Below are 18,096 nucleotides of genomic sequence, written 5' to 3' on the forward strand. Positions count from 1 at the left end.
CAGTTTTCAGTGGGAGCCTGAGAACTAAGTCTGCTACTATTTGCATAGCCCTTTCTCTAATCTGCTCTGAGTACTGCTCCTTTGTTTGATGCCAGAATATTAGGGAGGTTTAGAAATGCTACAGAGACAGAATACTTGGGCTATAAAGTATATATCAAAGGATGAGAATGCTGGGATTTGGCAAACAATTCTCTGTGCTTCCCAGTAATAATTTATGAATTGTATTTATTTCTAAAAATCATTTACACGCTAAGAGCAGAGAACACTAAAATACAGCCGTTAAAATATAATAAAAAAACCTGTAAGAGCAAGTTTGAGGCAAACGCCTGCATGGGTAAAATTAAGTTTTTACATCATTTCAAAAAGTTTGAGTGTATTCAAGTAGCCCCAGAGTAATGTTCTTACAAGTAAACAAACACTGAATGCTGAACTGGAACATTCAAAAAGGAAAACGAAGGCTTCTTGCACAATCGAATCCTGACTCAGAAGGCAAGATTAGGTCTTCTCACAAAGACATGTGTTCAAACTAGGAACTGTCTACCACTTTAGAACCCCTGTGCTATGGTCCCAGTCTTCATTTGCCAAGAATCATTTCAAAATCTGCAACTAAATATTTCCAGTGACTATCAAGGAGGCTTGAACAAATCTTAGTAACTATAAAAAGTAAAGAAAAAGTCTGTTAAGTTTTTAAACATTGGGAGGTAGCCCTACCACAGAAAAGCTTGCTTTAGCTACAGCTCCTCCACCCAGAATGCACACGGTTGCCTACCTGCAAAGGTCACAATGGTAGTTAGGGAGAGAGTATGGATAACTCTTAGTGAGGGAAAGGGACTAAGCGAGGAGCCTCCAGTGTCACCAAGTAGAGGAGCTTTGCTGTTCCCTGGAGGGTAAGATTAGCATTTGGAAGGGAAAACGGTCAAGGATGCCATCATTGTCCTTTTAAAGCCAATAACTTCATTTTTGAGATGTCCAGGTATAATATATATATATATATATATATATATATATATATATATATGACGCGGAGAGCGAGAGGATCAAAGAATTGACTACACAGACCTGTGATATGTCTTAAAATTCTTTATGGATTGATTTGGGAGAATCTGATGTACAGCTGACCTCCCACATCAATCCACAGAAGTGGTTTGTTGGAACATAAACACAGCTGCTTTTTTTGCAGTGACAGCAGAAAGCATTCTTTGATCTGTTCATTTTGTGTCCCTGTTCATTCTACAAGGAGACGTTGGACTGGAAGCGACTGAATGGGGAACATGTAATTCTATTGTTCCTGAAAGAAGAATTTCACTGAGAGTAATGATGGCAGATTCCCTAGTATTTCCTATTTGAGATTTGCTTTCTTCACAGAGGCTATCTAAGTCTAGCGTATGGTCTTTAGAGGGGTGCCCTAGTTTGGCTGCAGGGACACGGGTGGCACTGTGGTCTAAACCACTGAGCCTTAGGCTTGCCAATCAAAAGGTCGGTGGTTCAAATCCCTGTGATGGGGTGAGCTCCCGTTGCTCGGTCCCAGCTCCTGCCAACCTAGCAGTTCAAAAGCACATCAAAGTGAAAGTAGATAAATAGGTACCGCTCCGGCGGGAAGGTAAACGGCGTTTCCATGCACTGCTCTGGTTCGCCAGAAGCGGCTTAGTCATGCTGGCCACATGACCCAGAAAAACTGTCTGTGGACAAACGTCAGCTTCCTTGGCCAGTAAAGCGAGATGAGCGCCACAACCCCAGAGTCGTTTGCGACTGGACTTAACTATCAGGGGTCCCTTTACCTTTACCTAGTTTGGCTGAGAAGAAGAAAATAAGTTTAATTTAAAAGCAGTGATGGATTTATACCATGTTTCTCTCATAACTGTAACTGGCCCATGATAGCTTATCATTTATAGCATCTATCAGTGATATTGCTGCTGGTCTTTTACAGCCAGGTTTCAATGGATTGGCAGAATTTATAAAAACCAGGACATTTGGCAGAATTTAAAAAACCAGGCATGAGATGCTACCTAAACTGTTATCTGAATTACTCTAAGCAGAATGCCCTGGAACCTATTTTCTATTCCTAAACTCAACTGTAGCCCATATGAAACAGTAATGGCTTACCTCTGTGCACCCCAAAGAAATGATAGTAGCAGAGAGAAAATAGGAGGTAGAAAGAAAAACTGCTTTCCTTTGAAGAGATAACCCAGCTAAGGATAAGCTGGAAGAGCTTGAGAAACGACAGGATCAGTAAAACATGGCTTGGAACATCCTTGGCTTTCACCGGTTTTGTATAACTATAAGAAATCACAAACCAGCTTCAGCACATCTGGGATTGAAGGGAAGGGTTTTAAGGCTGAGGGAATAGATCTGAACTTTGGCCAGGGCCAGCTCTACCATTAGGAAATGCGAGGTAGCTGCCTCAGGCGGCAAGATACCTTGCCCCCACCCTGTAAACTTTCCTACTGCCCTCAAGTGTGCTGGAGAATCTTGTCCTGTAGTCAGAACTGAAGTAGGATTATGAAGCTGAAGTAGGTGGGTGGGTGGGAACACGCAACCTTGTCCTTCACACAAAGTGTAATGAGATGGCCCTTACAAGAATTAACTACTGAACAGAACACAATTTTAATGTGGAGTTCTCACTGAAAAGGAAACTCTGCATTTTGCTATATTCACATTGGTGTACAGTGATACCTCGGGTTAAGTACATAATTCGTTCCGGAGGTCCGTTCTTAACCTGAAACTGTTCTTAACCTGAAGCACCACTTTACCCTATGGGGCCTCCTGCTGCCACCGCGCCACTGGAGCACAATTTCTGCTCTCATCCTGAAGCAAAGTTCTTAACCTGAGGTACTATTTCTGGGTTAGCGGAGTCTGTAACCTGAATCGTATGTAACATGAATCGTATGTAACCCGAGGTACCACTGTATTGGGATTTCATGGTCAAAATCACAGGATTCTGAGTTCATGGCAAAAGTGGTTGTGGCACTGCTGTGCTTGGATCCCAGATCTGTCCACTTCTATTCAGAAATGTCCCCCTGATTCCCAAAGAAGTTAGTAAAACTGGGCTCCCACGCGCCTTTACTTGGGAAGTGATTTAAAATAAGCAAGCATAGCACTGGGCTGCCCAGATGTGTTTGCTGAATTCCGTTAAAAAGACTTAGCAAAAAAGACGTATGACTTCTCTCAAGGAAAGTACGGTCTCTTTTAAAGCAGCAGTAATATAAATATAAGGGACATGGGTGGCGCTGTGGGTTAAACCACAGAGCATAGGACTTGCCGATCAGAAGGTCGGCGGTTCGAATCCCTGCGATGGGGTGGGCTCCCGTTGCTCGGTCCCTGCTCCTGCCAACCTAGCAGTTCAAAAGCACGTCAAAGTGCAAGTAGATAAATAGGTACCACTCCGGCGGGAATGTAAACGGCGTTTCCGTGCGCTGCTCTGGTTTGCCAGAAGCGGCTTAGTCATGCTGGCCACATGACCCGGAAGCTATACGCCAGCTCCTTCGGCCAATAAAGCGAGATGAGCGCCGCAACCCCAGAGTCAGCTACGACTGGACCTAATGGTCAGGGGTCCCTTTACCTTTACCTATGTGAATCTATAAAAGGAGGAAATACTGCAGAACATAGTGTTAGAGAGGAAGAGGTGTGGGCAAAGTCTTTACACACACACACACACACACACACACACACTGCCCACCTAGCAGTTTGAAAGCATGGCCAAAAGTGCAAGTAGATAAATAGGTACCACTCCGGCAGGAAGGTAAACGGCGTTTCCGTGCGCTGCTCTGGTTAGCCAGAAGCGGCTTAGTCATGCTGGCCACATGACCCGGAAGCTGTACGCTGGCTCGCTCGGCCAGTAAAGCGAGATGAGTGCCGCAACCCCAGAGTCGGCCACGACTGGACCTAATGGTCATGGGTCCTTTAATATAAATATAGAAAACGGTTTTTAAAAGTTAGAGAAGCAACCAACAATTATATAATTGCTTTCCCCACAATGTCACTATTTTTCAGGGGCAGAGGAAGGGGGGGTGCGGTGGGTGTGGGTCGCTCTGGATGTCCCCACTGAGGGGGAGGGCACTCACTGTGGCGCTTGCGGCACACCCAAGCCACGCGTCTCTCCTGGGAGCAATGCGGTGGCTTGGGCGCCCGCAGGCTCCACGCTGCCCCAAACTGTCCACCCATCGCCTCCCCGTCAGCTGTAGGGCGGCTGTTTTTGACTCTGTTTGAAACTTAAAACCTCAATGTCTTAGTAGGGCTATGTTGAAAACTTGTTTGAGTCTCTGCCCTGTTTTTGAGTTTGTTTGAAACTTCAAACCTTAATTTTGTATCACTATTGCTTGGTCCTCTTAAATAGGGCTATATTTAAAACTTGTCATTGAGGTTTTCATACCTTTTTTGTAAACTCGAGGAAGCATTTCCAGCCCTGCTCTTGAGCTTGTTTGATATCACTTAAAATCTTATAATTTCTTTATTTCCTTCTGAGGAAACTGATTAGTTCAGTGAATCAAGTTTTGTAGCCGGCATCTTGTTAAGTTTTTCTTTAATTCTAGTTTATTTTTTGATTTTTGTTATTCTATGGTCGATTACTTCTCGTTTCAGGGATTTTCACGGTACAGTGGTACCTCGGGTTACATACGCTTCAGGTTACATATGCTTCAGGTTACAGACTCCGCTAACCCAGAAATGGTGCTTCAGGTTAAGAACTTTGCTTCAGGATGAGAACAGAAATTGTGCTCCAGCGGCGCGGCAGCAGCAGGAGGCCCCTTTAGCTAAAGTGGTGCTTCAGGTTAAGAACAGTTTCAGGTTAAGTACGGGCCTCCAGAACAAATTAAGTACTTAACCCGAGGTACCACTGTAATTTCTTTTGTTCTGTATAATTTCTTGGTTCCGTGACTGTCTTTTTTTCACGAGTGGGAGGAGGCAGGCAGATTTCTCGGATGTCCCACAGAGTGTCTTGCCCCGGTTGGCCCCGCCCCACAAGCAGCTGGCCCCGCCCCTGGGCGCCGCCTGCCCCAGGCTCCTGATCGGCTTGCTATCTTTGTTTTCCCTAACGTTTTTCCTGTCCTTTTAGGAAACCATGTGGTTATCTACTCAGGTCCATTGGACTCATTCTGTTGATGGTTTGGGGACTGTTAGGTATCTGTCTACTATGGAATAAAATGTGGTGACAGAGCAGCAAACTGATTGGAAGGCCACATGCCTGTTGCATCCTCCTTGTGCCACCCTGCTAGAACCCCCTCCCCATGTGCTTGGGGCCATCACCCTGGCAGACCCCGCTCCCATGCTATGCCCTTGATAAAATAGTGGGTAAAGCATCCTGGAACAAAAATGGAAGGTTTCCATCAGCTAAAAAAGATGTATATATTGTAGCCAGATGAAAGCATGTACAGTGGTACCTCGGGTTAAGAACTTAATTCGGTCTGGAGGTCCGTTCTTAACCTGAAACTGTTCTTAACCTGAGGTACCGCTTTGGCTAATGGGGCCTCCCGCGGCCGCCACATGATTTTTGAAGCAACGTTTCATCCTGAAGCAAAGTTCTTAACCCAAGGTACTACCGTATTTTTCGCTCTATAAGACGCACCAGACCACAAGACGCACCTAGTTTTTGGAGGAGGAAAACAAGAAAAAAAATATTCTGAATCTCAGAAGCCAGAACTTCAAGAGGGATCGCTGCGCAGTGAAAGCAGCAATCCCTCTTGCTGTTCTGGTTTCTGTGATAGCCGCGCAGCCTGCATTCGCTCCATAAGACGCACACACATTTCCCCTTACTTTTTAGGAGGGAAAAAGTGAGTCTTATAGAGCAAAAAATACAGTCTTTCTGGGTTAGTGGAGTCTGTAACCTGAAGTGTCTGTAACCTGAAGTGTCTGTAACCTGAAGCGTCTGTAACCTGAGGTACCACTGTAATAACAATCTACCTATCATAAAGTGCATTTTTAAATATTTGGCTGTATATGTAGCCTCTCTGCACCTTTGGTTGGAAGCAGAGTTTCAGTTATTCAATCTTTCTCAGTTTGCAGGATTACTGCAAAGCAGTGAAGCAACAATGACAGGATGAACCGGCTTCATATAGAAAGAAAACCGTTCCTGGTACCTATAAACGAAGAGGCAAAACATGAAGGAGAAAATCGTTAGTGTTTGCAAATCATTTTCATTTTGTCTTACTAATTACAGCAAAAAATAATAATATTGATTTTAAGTCAGTAAGTAAAAAACGGATTTCAAGATAGTGAGGGAATCGATAGATCAAAGTGCTCCAAATTAATATTTTTAGAGATGACCCCCAAATAGGGTGACATGACCTTATACACTGCTTCGTTGCAGTAACAATTCATAAGCACCAATACAAATCTGATTCCTTTCCCATCTATGGTAGCCACTGACGCTCTTCCACTGCTGGGTTCTTGCTGTCCATTGTGGCAACCTGAGATCAGGACTTGCCCAAGGTCATCCAATGAGTTTGTGAGTCAGAAGCATTAAGGAACATGGTCTTCCAGATCCAAACTCAAGTCAATTCTATTGACCTATATTTAAGTTTTTCATTTAATAGTAAATCAAGAAAGCTTTATGTCCCAACTTCCTGTGAAATGGGTTACCACAGAGGTGATTGGGGAGCCCAAATCTATGCATGTTTACTCCAAAGCAAGTTTTGCTGACTCCTGTAGAACTTACTCCCAGATAATAATAATAATAATAATAATAATAATAATAATAATAATAGTAATTTATTATTTATACCTCACCCATCTGGCTGGGCTTCCCCAGCTACTCTGGGTGGCTTCCAATGAAAGATTAAAATACAGTAATGCACCAAACATTAAAAGCTTCCCTAAACAGGGCTGCCTTCAGATGTCTTCTAAAAGTCTGGTAGTTGTTGTTCTCTTTGACATCTTGTGGGAGGGCGTTCCACAGGGCGGGCGCCACTACCGAGAAGGCCCTCTGCCTGGTTCCCTGTAACTTGGCTTCTCGCAGTGAGGGAACTGCCAGGAGGTCCTCAGAACTGGACCTCAGTGTCTGGGCAGAACAATGGGGGTGGAGACGCTCCTTCAAGTATACTGGGCCGAGGCCGTTTAGGGCTTTAAAGGTCAGCACCAACACTTTGAATTGTGCTCAGAAATGTACTCGGAACCAGTGTAGGTCTTTCAAGACTGGTGTTATGTGGTAAGTATGCATAGGATTTCGCCCCCTTCACAAGAGCACATCTGAGTGAGCGAGTGACTGCCCACTGTTGGAAATAGGATGCATGGATGAGATATTACAGTTTCATGTAAAGGAAATCTTAGGTTCTTACGTTAATCATGTACGCTCAACAGAGAATCACAGTCGATACTGGTTCTCTGACGCATGAAACTCCATGATGCACAGCTTTGTCATTTTGCTCCCAGCTGCTGCTCCTGGGCACCAGTTTCAAAACCAGAAGGCCATTGTGTTGTTATTATCACCCACAAAACTCCGAAGTAAGGGCACAAAGCATCACCCTCACTCTGACTTGGCTTCTGACATTATCACCCTGGCAACATGAAGCCATATCAGAGTGAGGGTAATAGGCCTGCCCTCTGAAGGTTTAGGTTTGTTTGCTTTTAAAAAAATATACCGTATTTTTCGCTCTATAAGACACACCAGACCATAAGATGCACCTAGTTTTTGGAGGAGGAAAACAAGAAAAAAAATATTCTGAATCCCAGAAGCCAGACCAGCAAGAGGGATCACTGCGCAGTGGAAGCAGCGATCCCTCTTGTTGTTCTGACTTCTGGGATAGCTGCGCAGCCTGCATTTGCTCCATAAGACGCACACACATTTCCCCTTATTTTTTAGGAGGGAAAAAGTGAGTTTTATAGAGCAAAAAATACGGTATATATTTGAGGTAAAAATGTGGCATTTACCAGCAGTCCTATAACGCAATTACTGCTCACCCCAAATTTTCCCCTTCCAGCACTGCTGCCTCTCAAACAGTCTGTACCTTTAAAAGCACATTTAGATGTGCATCTCATGTAACATGTGTTAAAGATTTTAGGAAGATACTCAGAGATCTTTAAAAAACTATAGTCTTTGTTGAAGGTGCAGCTGTGTATGTTGGTTTGTGATCTTAAGTAATCTTACTTCCCGGAAGTGTATTCTTTATGTTTGTTAGGCGTACTCTTACCGATGGGCTACTGTAAAAGATCCCACGTTCAGTGGTGCAGGCATAAATTAATGCAGTATTATTATGTCGCATAAATAAAACACTGCTCTAGCTACCTCATGGATGGTTTCTCAGGTTTCCTGTTATTCTGTTCTTATTGTCCCTCTAACAGGATTGGCAAAGCCTGAACTCCCATCTCAAAAATTCCTGAAAATCGCTTTAGACAATTGCGTTCCTGTAGTTTCGTGCCACCAGGGACTGTTTCCTGGTATGTCTCCAGCAACTTTGTGTTCAAGAAATGTGTGGGGAATTGGGTCAGAAAGGTTGATTCGTGCTTTGAGTGTATTCTGACAGGAAATCCAAACAAAAATAATATGGGTATTTGAAGGAAAATTGGACAGGGGCGTCAATTATAGGGGGTGGAAGGGGCTTCAGCCCCCTCAATATTTCTGGGCAGGGGGCCAAGGGCCCCCCAAATAATGAGGGGGTCGCTATCCCTCACCACTGGCTGACTCGCCAAGTGGGGCCAGTTGAGGCGGGAGGCGCAGACGGTGATTTTCACTCTCTGTGCTCCTCACCACTGACCCATTCCCCAGCTTGCTGCTGCTGGGAGAGTGCTGGTGATGTCAGGCCCCATCAATGTGTGGGGCAAGTTGGCTTCGCTGCTCCCCAAAGTAAAACACATTGAATTCAATGGGGCTTCTTAGCAGGTTAGTATGCATAGGGTTACAGCCTTCAATAGTGATTCTCGACTTTCCTGAAACAAAGCAACTGTTGGGTAGGTGTGGCGTGCGGATAACATCTCGCCACTGTTCCACACCTTGCTGGAAGGGTAAATGGAAAAATCTAAAATTATTTCAGCTTACATGATCTATGAAGAAATCTCCCATTGTGGGCAGGGGCCTAGAACCTCGAGAGTGATTCTGTTATTAAAGTCAAACCAAAGTTCACGGTTAGTCCAGACTGGCTCCAGGATGTTAGCTTGGAGGTGCAGCTGAAATAACTGGGGGTGGGGGTGGGTGCATTTCTTGTCTACGTGTGCAAGGATTGTTAATTCAGGATGATAATCCCCCAATCAACTCCTGGTTCAGCTTCTGCTCACGTGGAATGTTCCTCATTGTAATGGCATGTAAAGAGAGGGGGGGAAACTCAATAAAGCCTCATTCTGTGTGGGCAGAGACTTAAGAGTATATGTGGGCAGAGTTTTAAGAGCAAGCCCTAAGGCCTGGGTGTTAAAGGGCTTATTGCCATTACTTTTGGCTAACTTTACTGGAGAATAAATGGGTTGAGTGTTGTAATAAACTGGCTGTGTGTTACAGTGGCATTTGCACAGTGTTCAAAATTCTAGTTGGATTTTATTTAATTTGATGTTCTTCCCTCTTAAAACATGAGCGTGTTTTCAGTGCTGACTGATGTATGTTTCTTCAGCTATGGCATGTAACTTTTTTACGATAGGTCTCGTGTAGGGTTACCAGACGTCCCTGTTTCCCGGGGACAGTCCCTGGATTTACAAATCAGTCCCCTGACAAAATCCTTCTATTTAGTAGGAAGTTGAAAAGTGTCCCCAGATTCATTGGAAAAAAATCTGGTAACCTTAGTCTGGTGGCATCAGCACCTGGTGTGGGATAACCAGCCTGATATAACCAACATGCTTAAGGCTAATTAATGCATGAAGGGGTTAATGCCATAGAGAAAGCTGTCCTGCAAGGCTTTGCTAGGTCACTGTGGAAGGAAGGTAATTAAGCCTTTGTTTCCCTTTCATTTACCTATGAAGCTCAGCGTGTAAAGAGGTTGGAGCTGGTTGCTCCAAATTCAGACCACACAGCTCTAACAACCCTTTATTGTATTCCTGTACCAATAATTTAGGAACTTACCACCACTTTAACTAAATTTTATTGCCTGTGTTTTCTGAATGATGTATTGAAAACACATGAATCTGACATTTGGAGAGTTTGTAAGTACACCATTTTTAGCTCACCAAATGTGTGGTCTTTCTTTTCTATGCTAGGGGAAGAGGGAAACTTTTTGAAGGAACTCTGTTGTTGTTGTTTAGTCGTTTAGTCGTGTCCGACTCTTCGTGACCCCATGGACCAATGCTGGACCATAAAGAAGGCTGATCACCAAAGAATTGATGCTTTTGAATTATGGTGCTGGAGGAGACTCTTGAGAGTCCCATGGACTGCAAGAAGATCAAACCTATCCATTCTGAAGGAAATCAGCCCTGAGTCCTCACTGGAAGGACAGATCCTGAAGCTGAGGCTCCAATACTTTGGCCACCTCATGAGAAGAGAAGACTCCCTGGAAAAGACCCTGATGTTGGGAAAGATGGAAGGCACAAGGAGAAGGGGACGACAGAGGACGAGATGGTTGGATAGTGTTCTCAAAGCTACCAGTATGAGTTTGACTAAACTGCAAGAGGCAGTGGAAGACAGGAGGGCCTGGCGTGCTCTGGTCCATGGGGTCACGAAGAGTCGGACACGACTAAACGACTAAACAACAACAACAAAGTTCCTTCAAAAAGGGCACATTTTAATGGTTTCATAACTTAGATTTCTACTCTTTACTTTGCTGCATATTTTGTGATTTTAATTTTCCGCTGGGGCTCAACCACCAAAGAGTATTTGCCCCAAACCTGGCTTTTTGCTGATTCTGTTCTTTGATGTGGCATGCCACCTTGATATATTTTTATGTAAGTGTAGATGATAAAGATGTAAACAAGGGAAAGGGATAAAAATAAATAAATAACATGATGCTGAAATTCTATGCTAAATTGTTCTCTCTCATCCTGGGATTAATTTTTAGCTCTCTCTTGTGTCAGCACAGTTTATAAATGGCAAAGGTGTATGTGAATGGGATCTACAAAAGAAGCTTTGTATTGACTGAATAACCAATACTGTATTTTTCTTGTTTATTTTGGTAATGTGATATTTTCTTTATACTTTTAGAGCTGACCCCGAGGACTGTGGAAGAACTGCCTCCCCCCCCAAAAATAGACAAATACAAACTTGCAAGATTTTTAACAGAGAAGGCCATCAGGGTATATGTGACTAGAAATAGTTTTTTTATCCAAAGTATTTATTGGTTGTACTGTAAAGGCCTGGAAACGATGCCTTATGAAGAACGGCTAAGGGAGCTGGGCATGTTTAGCCTGGAGAAGAGGAGGTTAAGGGGTGATATGATAGCCATGTTCAAATATATAAAAGGATGTCACATAGAGGAGGGAGAAAGGTTGTTTTCTGCTGCTCCAGAGAAGCGGACACGGAGCAATGGATCCAAACTACAAGAAAGAAGATTCCACCTAAACATTAGGAAGAACTTCCTGACAGTAAGAGCTGTTTGACAGTGGAATTTGCTGCCAAGGAGTGTGGTGGAGTCTCCTTCTTTGGAGGTCTTTAAGCAGAGGCTTGACAACCATATGTCAGGAGTGCTCTGATGGTGTTTCCTGCTTGGCAGGGGGTTGGACTTGATGGCCCTTGTGGTCTCTTCCAACTCTATGATTCTATGATTCTATGTATTATTAGCATGCGTATAACAAATTTGCTTCAATAAATATGGTACCATTGATTCTGAAAGAGGAAGAAAGCGGAATGCATCCAACAACAAAAAAAAAGGAAGATTCTAAAAAAATCAATTGCTTGAAACTCAAAAGCACACGTAGCAGCAGTTTGCAAATAATAAATATTTCCCAATTTTTCTGTTTACGTCTGGAGACATAACCTCTCCGTCCCTGAGAGTCAAGAAAAGTGTGAAAGAGAGATTCTCTGTTCAATGTTCTGGACTCATTCCACTTTTGCCTCTGGTAAACAGGTTTTGCAGGTTGGTCAAACCCTGCTGCAGCTGTTTGTCCAGAGGTAGAAACTGGAGAACAGAAATATCTGCATGCAGATCAGGAGACTTGACGTCTGCCTCTCAAACCACTTTCAGGCGGTGTTAGAAACAGATATGAAAGCTAGGAGCTAAATGGCACCTTAAACCTAGGTTATGGGCGCAACAATGGAATGTCTAGGTACGCTTTGTATATACAGTGGTACCTCAGTTCTTGAATGTAATATGTTCTGGAAGATCGTTCGGCTTCTTAAATGTTTGAAAACCGAGGCGCGGCTTCCCATTGGTTGCAAGAGCTTCTTGCACTCTGCGGAAGCTGCATCGCATGTTTAAGTTCCAAAATGGAAGCATTTACTTCCGGGTTTTCGGCATTTGAGAACTGAAACGTTCGACAATGGAGGCGTTCAGGAACTGAGGTACCACTGTAACAAGAATACAAAGCTGAAAATGAATGAACTGCAGCTAAAATATTATGATCATTTTTCACATGGTCTAGTCCTTCACCTGCCCACCCCCCTAATATTCTTAAGAGGGTCTCTTCTCCAGTCTTCAGAAAGTAGCTGGAAGTGGGGAGGCAGAAAAAGGTCCTCCTTTCCTTCCACTCAGCGGTTTTAATCTGAAATCTTAGGCGCAGTACTGCGCCCAGAGCTCAGAAACTGGTCGTGCTAATGGAACTCCCTGCCACAAAATGTGCCTAGAAAAATGGGAGTTTTGAACAGTGCTTTCAAGTGTCTTCACATTTATTATTTCTCCCTAGCAAGTTACTTTTACGGAGTGATGAGGTAGAGCCAGACCAGGTGCAGATCAACTCTGGCTTTGGGGCTGCTGTTTCTCACAGCTCCACCTCAGAGTTCTCCTGAATGGCATGGACACTTGAGGGTGCTGGAATGGTTCGAAGAGCCTGTAGCCATCATTGTGCTCTCCATGACATTGCCAGGAATATGTCAGGGCCTAGAGATCTTGGAGGATAGCCTTTCCCAGCATGGCTTGTGCTCTCCTTGATACATTCACCCTCTTGGATAGCACTGTGGAGATGCCTGGAAGAGCAGGAAGGGAGGGGAAGTAAGCTTGGACAGTGATGATCCTAGTAATGGGCCCAGAATCCTAACCTGCAGTTTTGTGGGACTCTTCCTGCTACTCCCAAGTTTGTATGAATTACTGGACGTGGTTGTGCCACTGTCACAATGGAGAGGACCTTATCCAAGCTAGGAGAGACATAGGCTATGGGGTACATTAGATTCGTTTGTGCATGTGTGGGAATCTAGGTATTATGAGAGCTGTACAGTCGTACCTTGGAAGTCGAATGCCTTGCCAGTCAAAAGTTTTGGCTCCCGAATGTCTCAACCCCCGAAATGATTGTTCCGGTTTGCGAATGTTCTTTGGAACGCGAATATCCGACGGGGCTTCCGATTGGCTGCAGGAGCTATCTGCAGCCAATCAGAAGACGCACCTTGGTTCACGAACAGTTTGGAAGTTGAATGGACTCCCGGAACGGATTCTGTTTGACTTCCGAGGTACCACTGTAGTTGCACCGATGGCTACAGTACAGAAAAGCTTCAGGGCCTGGCATTCCTGCTATTGCCAAGAATTTGAATACATGAGGGTCTTCCTTTTCTACAGGTGACAAAGGGAAAAAGATCTCTGTTACACGTGCAACTCCTGCTCAAAGGATAATCCAGCATCCATAGGATTGCATCATGGGGATTTTCCTCACACCTTTTGATGTACAGTGGTACCCCTGGATGCAAATGGGATCCGTTCTGGAGCCCCGTTTGCATCCTGAAGCGAACGTAACACGTGACTGCGTGTGCGCGGGTTGCGTTTTGCCGCTTCCATGCATGCGCGTGATGTCATTTTGAGCGTCTGCACATGCGCGAGCGACGAAACCCAGAAATAACGCATTCCATTACTTCCGGGTCACTGCGGAGTGCAACCTGAAAATGCTTAACCTGAAGTGTATTTATCCTGAGGTACGACTGTAATTGCAGCCCCGATTCAAAACATGGCTCTTCTGAGAAATAGGAAGGGCTGCTGGTGAAGTGAGTGAGATCCTTTCTTCAAATACCACTCTCCTGGTTTACATTGCCCCCATCCCCACACCCTGAAGTGACATTTGGACCTGAAGGAGGAAATCATCCAGGTACTTAAATGTTTCCCACTTCAGAGTGAATTTCAATTTGTGGGTGGCTTTTAGACTAGGGAATAACAAGGGGAGAAGAGGCTAACCAGTGCTACTTTGCTGACATTTAAAGCAGCTGTGTAGGCAAGCTTGGCTCCAGGTTTCAGGGGGCTTTACTAATGTTGCTGCTCTGAGGGGGAATTTTCGTTGTCACTGCCCACGATGCCCTGGGCTGATGTATTGTTGCTCTGTTGTGGGCAATTGCAACGATGGCCTCTCAACACTGCTGCACAGAGGAGCCCTAGAAAATGGTTTCCAGCGCCATCGCCAACATCTCACTGACTCATACAAGACTCTTCTCGGTTGCTGGAGGGGGAAAACGGAACATTCTGGGATCGAATCATAAACTGGGATGGCTTCTGTAATTCGAGGGTGTCCTGGGAAAATCAGGACAGTTAAGTATTATGCAGCAAGGCCTCCAACAGCTGTCAAAGGAGGCGGATGCCAAATTGCTAAAAAAATGAAACTGTGGGAGCTGTCTATCAGAGATCTCCTCCATCTTGTCTGCTCTGAGCCTGAAAGGCATTTCCCTGTGATTTCAGGAAAAGAGAATTTTTACAATCTGCGGACCTTATCCGGTAATCCGTGCAGCTTTAAGGAAGAGAGGCTGGGTAGAGAGAAAGCACACCGTTAAAGGCGACATTCCGGACCACAAAGAGGAAGGGAATGACGCTGAACGTGTTGCCAAATCTGGTAAGAGCCCTTCAAATGTAATTAACCCTTTCGAATACTTCCCTCTGCTTTTTATCTGTGCAGGAAAATGGCATAAAAATCTGAGAAATAAACGTGCAAGTTTATATTTTCCTGATTTGACCTTTAGGGGAAAAAGTTATTGTGGGTACCTTGGTAGTTCATAATGGTTTAACTTAATTATCATGGGGAAAGGGAGAATGCTTTGCATACTTTTGCATATTTCTTTCTTTCTCACAGACAAGAGTTGCCAGTCTTCAAGTTTCCCATAGCCATGCTTTTTTTTCTATTAAAAAAAAAGTTTAGGGGTACTCTCATTTTCCTACTCATAGTGAAATACTGCCCCTCAATGAGGCCAAACTTAGATTCACAAAATGTTTAGGGGTCTGCGTACCCCTCCATCCCCCCAGGAAAAAAAGCACTGCCCATAGCTCTTGGTTTAGCTACTTCAATGTCACAGAATGCTCACAAACATTCTAGCTAGCTAAGGAGAAGGCTCACTCACGAAATGTTTAAAATCCGCGCAGGTGAAAAAAAGAGCCAGTGGACAGGACATACATATATGGATATGCTGCTTGCGGAAAGAAAGAGATTTCAGTTCTTAATTCAGATGAGTTTTGTACTGTGAAACTAGACTTCTCCCATGCTTAATACATGTTGGGGGTCAGTTTGCCTCAACACTACAGTGTAGTAACTATTTCTCCCATCAAATTTGAAAACCTTCATTTTTACCCCGAGATGAAGAATCACATGGTGGTCAGTCACTCAGTTAAAGGAGAAAGGAAGCTTAGCTAGGGTTGCCATATTTCAAAAAGTGAAAATCTGGACACTAAAATCTCCCCCCACCCAATAGTTTTTGAGCTATTTTTTTTAAAAGTAAATCTGCCAAAAAACCAACAATTCTGACATGGGTTGCCATACAGGCAGGGGTCAGCAAACTTTTTCAGCAGAATGAGTTGCTAACTGTAAAATGGGATTAATAAACTGGATTAGAAATGGCCACAACTTTATTGATTACAGATATAGGTGGAATTTTGGCTCAGGAATTGGGTAATTAATTAATTTTTAAAAGGTAAGGGAACTCAGTTCCTATGAGTTCCTGCTCAATTTAATTTGCTGCAATCTCCTTGATTTGACTGAAAACAACACACTGATGATTCCTGTTCTGTTATTTTTCACGGCTCTCTGAAAAGAAAGCAAAACTACTTTGCGTGATGAGGAAGGTCAGATTGCCAATTCAAATGACATCCATGATATAATGGTAAGGTTACAGAGGTAATGAGCGCTCGGTGAAGCAACCTTTGTGAAATACATATGAAAAATCTGCTCTGGATTTCATTCCCCTGGTTTTCTACACGCCTCTCCACCGCTGGGCAACATATTTTGGCCATGGAGCAAGCTTCGTCCTCAATGGGCTGTTTTTGAGGTTCCGCCTCCTTCAGGCTCCCCTGAAAGATTTTGCAGTTCCCCCAAACCTTCAAAGCCACCACAGCCATGTGAGATGTAGCAAGGACCGTTTTGTCTGGATGGGTTGACTGGAGCATTTAATCACCTCATTTCCAATTGCATACTGGCAGTCCTCTCATGGGGGACACCACAGACCTAGGGCTTGCCGATCAGAAGGTCGGCGGTTCGAATCCCCGCGACGGGGTGAGCTCCCATTGCTTGGTCCCTGCTCCTGCCAACCTAGCAGTTCGAAAGCACATCAAAGTGCAAGTAGATAAATTTTTATGAAATAAATAAATATTGGGTTAATAGGATAGGAGTTTCCTGGTGGAATCATAATGCAGCCTTCTTTGGGTCAGTCTAGGTTGGTAAGAAATGAAGAAACTACCTTTTACTGGACGATAAAAAAGGATGCCGTCGATTATTATAATCTCCACATTGATCAGATGCTGAACCATTATGCAAGAACTGGCTCCTTTACAACTAAAGTAAGTAGTGTAAATAGTGGACAGGATAACTTGCCATTACAGCAGTGGCTGACTTCTGGTATCAGAACTGTAAAGAAAGCAACGTGTGGGATTTTCTGTGCAATAAAAGCAGTCTTGTAGCCGAATCGGTGCTTCCCATCTCTTCCCATCCCCCACATCGTTTTGGAATTTTAGGAATTCCAAAAAAATCCACCCATTTTGTCAGAAACCACCCCCACCAATAAAGAAAGCTCAGCATTGGTATTGATAAGGGAACACATCCTAATTGTGTGAGCTTTGATTTCTTACACTTATTACTGATCGATACTACCTACAAGATAAAAAGCAGCTGGTGAGAACCTCTGCTTTCATCTTGTTTAGAAGGATTGTATTGTTCCACCCAGGTTCTTGCAGAGTGCAAGCTGTCGCTTGTCAGCTTCCACCTCCTTCCTGATTTTTTCCAACGCTTGCCACCTTTTCCTTGCAGAATTTTATATGCATAAGGTATCTACTGTTAACCGGCCCTTTGCAATGGGCGAGTGCCTTGGTCTAATTCAGGGGTCAGCAAGCATTTTTTGGAGGGGGCTGCTTCACCGTCCCCCAGACCTGCGAGCGGCAGAGGCTGTCGGCGGTGGTGGAGGGATGAGCAATCTGAAAGGGCTGGCTGGCTCCGGAAAGGCGCTTCCCAAAATGGTGCTCAGCCATCTCAGCCCAGCCCCCTTCCTCCTCTAGGCAGGTGAAATATACTCAGAATCCTGTAGTGATTTCATGCTCTTTATTGCAGCTTGTAAAACAGTGATTGACTTGCCCCCCAAACCTCAGGCTTTTATATACATTATTTACACAGTGAGTCCCATCTGATTGGCTGATTCTGCTTCCCTCCTGGAGCCTGATTGGTCTTTTCCTGCAGGCCAATCAGTTGTTGCATTCTACGATCCTACCAGCCTAAAAGGCTGATTAACTTCCTCCTGGAGCCTGATTGGTCTTTTCCTGCAGGCCAATCAGTTGTTGCATTCTACGATCCTACCAGCCTAAAAGGCTGATTAACTTTCTCCTGGAGCCTGATTGGTCTTTTCCTACAGGCCAATCAGTTGTTGCATTCTACGATCCTACCAGCCTAAAAGGCTGATTAACTTTCTCCTGGAGCCTGATTGGTCTTTTCCTGCAGGCCAATCAGTTGTTGCATTCTAGGTTCCTACTTGCCTATTGTTCTAGAATCCAAGCTTAGTACATAACAGCAGGGCGGGGAGAAGCTAGGAGGAGGGAGGGAGGAGGCGCTGTGGTGTGTGAGTGGGGGGGGGGAATGGCATCCAAAAAATGACAGCACTGAAAAAAAATTAATGGAAAAAAATAACAAACAGAATCGCCGACCCACAGAATGTCTGCAGGC

General features: G+C 44.2%; 1 protein-coding gene across 3 annotated transcripts in view; it reads left to right on the forward strand.

Annotated features, from left to right (window-relative positions):
• The first annotated feature begins 794 nt into the window (after window positions 1–794).
• The window catches only part of TTLL8 (tubulin tyrosine ligase like 8), a 46,723-nt gene continuing 29,421 nt past the window's right edge, over window positions 795–18,096 (forward strand). For 2 of the 3 annotated variants that reach the window (XM_081023563.1, XM_081023561.1), the window contains exons 1-7: window positions 795–887; window positions 5,991–6,107; window positions 8,272–8,367; window positions 11,045–11,136; window positions 14,646–14,796; window positions 15,987–16,054; window positions 16,599–16,727. In XM_081023563.1, the coding sequence (XP_080879689.1) occupies window positions 6,032–6,107; window positions 8,272–8,367; window positions 11,045–11,136; window positions 14,646–14,796; window positions 15,987–16,054; window positions 16,599–16,727 (612 nt within the window). In that variant the 5' untranslated portion in view covers window positions 795–887; window positions 5,991–6,031. Of the gene's footprint in view, window positions 974–5,990; window positions 6,108–8,271; window positions 8,368–11,044; window positions 11,137–14,645; window positions 14,797–15,986; window positions 16,055–16,598; window positions 16,728–18,096 lie in introns of all 3 variants that reach the window. The other variant, XM_081023562.1, reaches the window with a different exon arrangement.

This window comes from Podarcis pityusensis (genome assembly GCF_964106645.2).
Source record: "Podarcis pityusensis genome assembly, chromosome: 10".
In the NCBI taxonomy this organism is placed as follows: Eukaryota; Metazoa; Chordata; class Lepidosauria; order Squamata; family Lacertidae; genus Podarcis; species Podarcis pityusensis.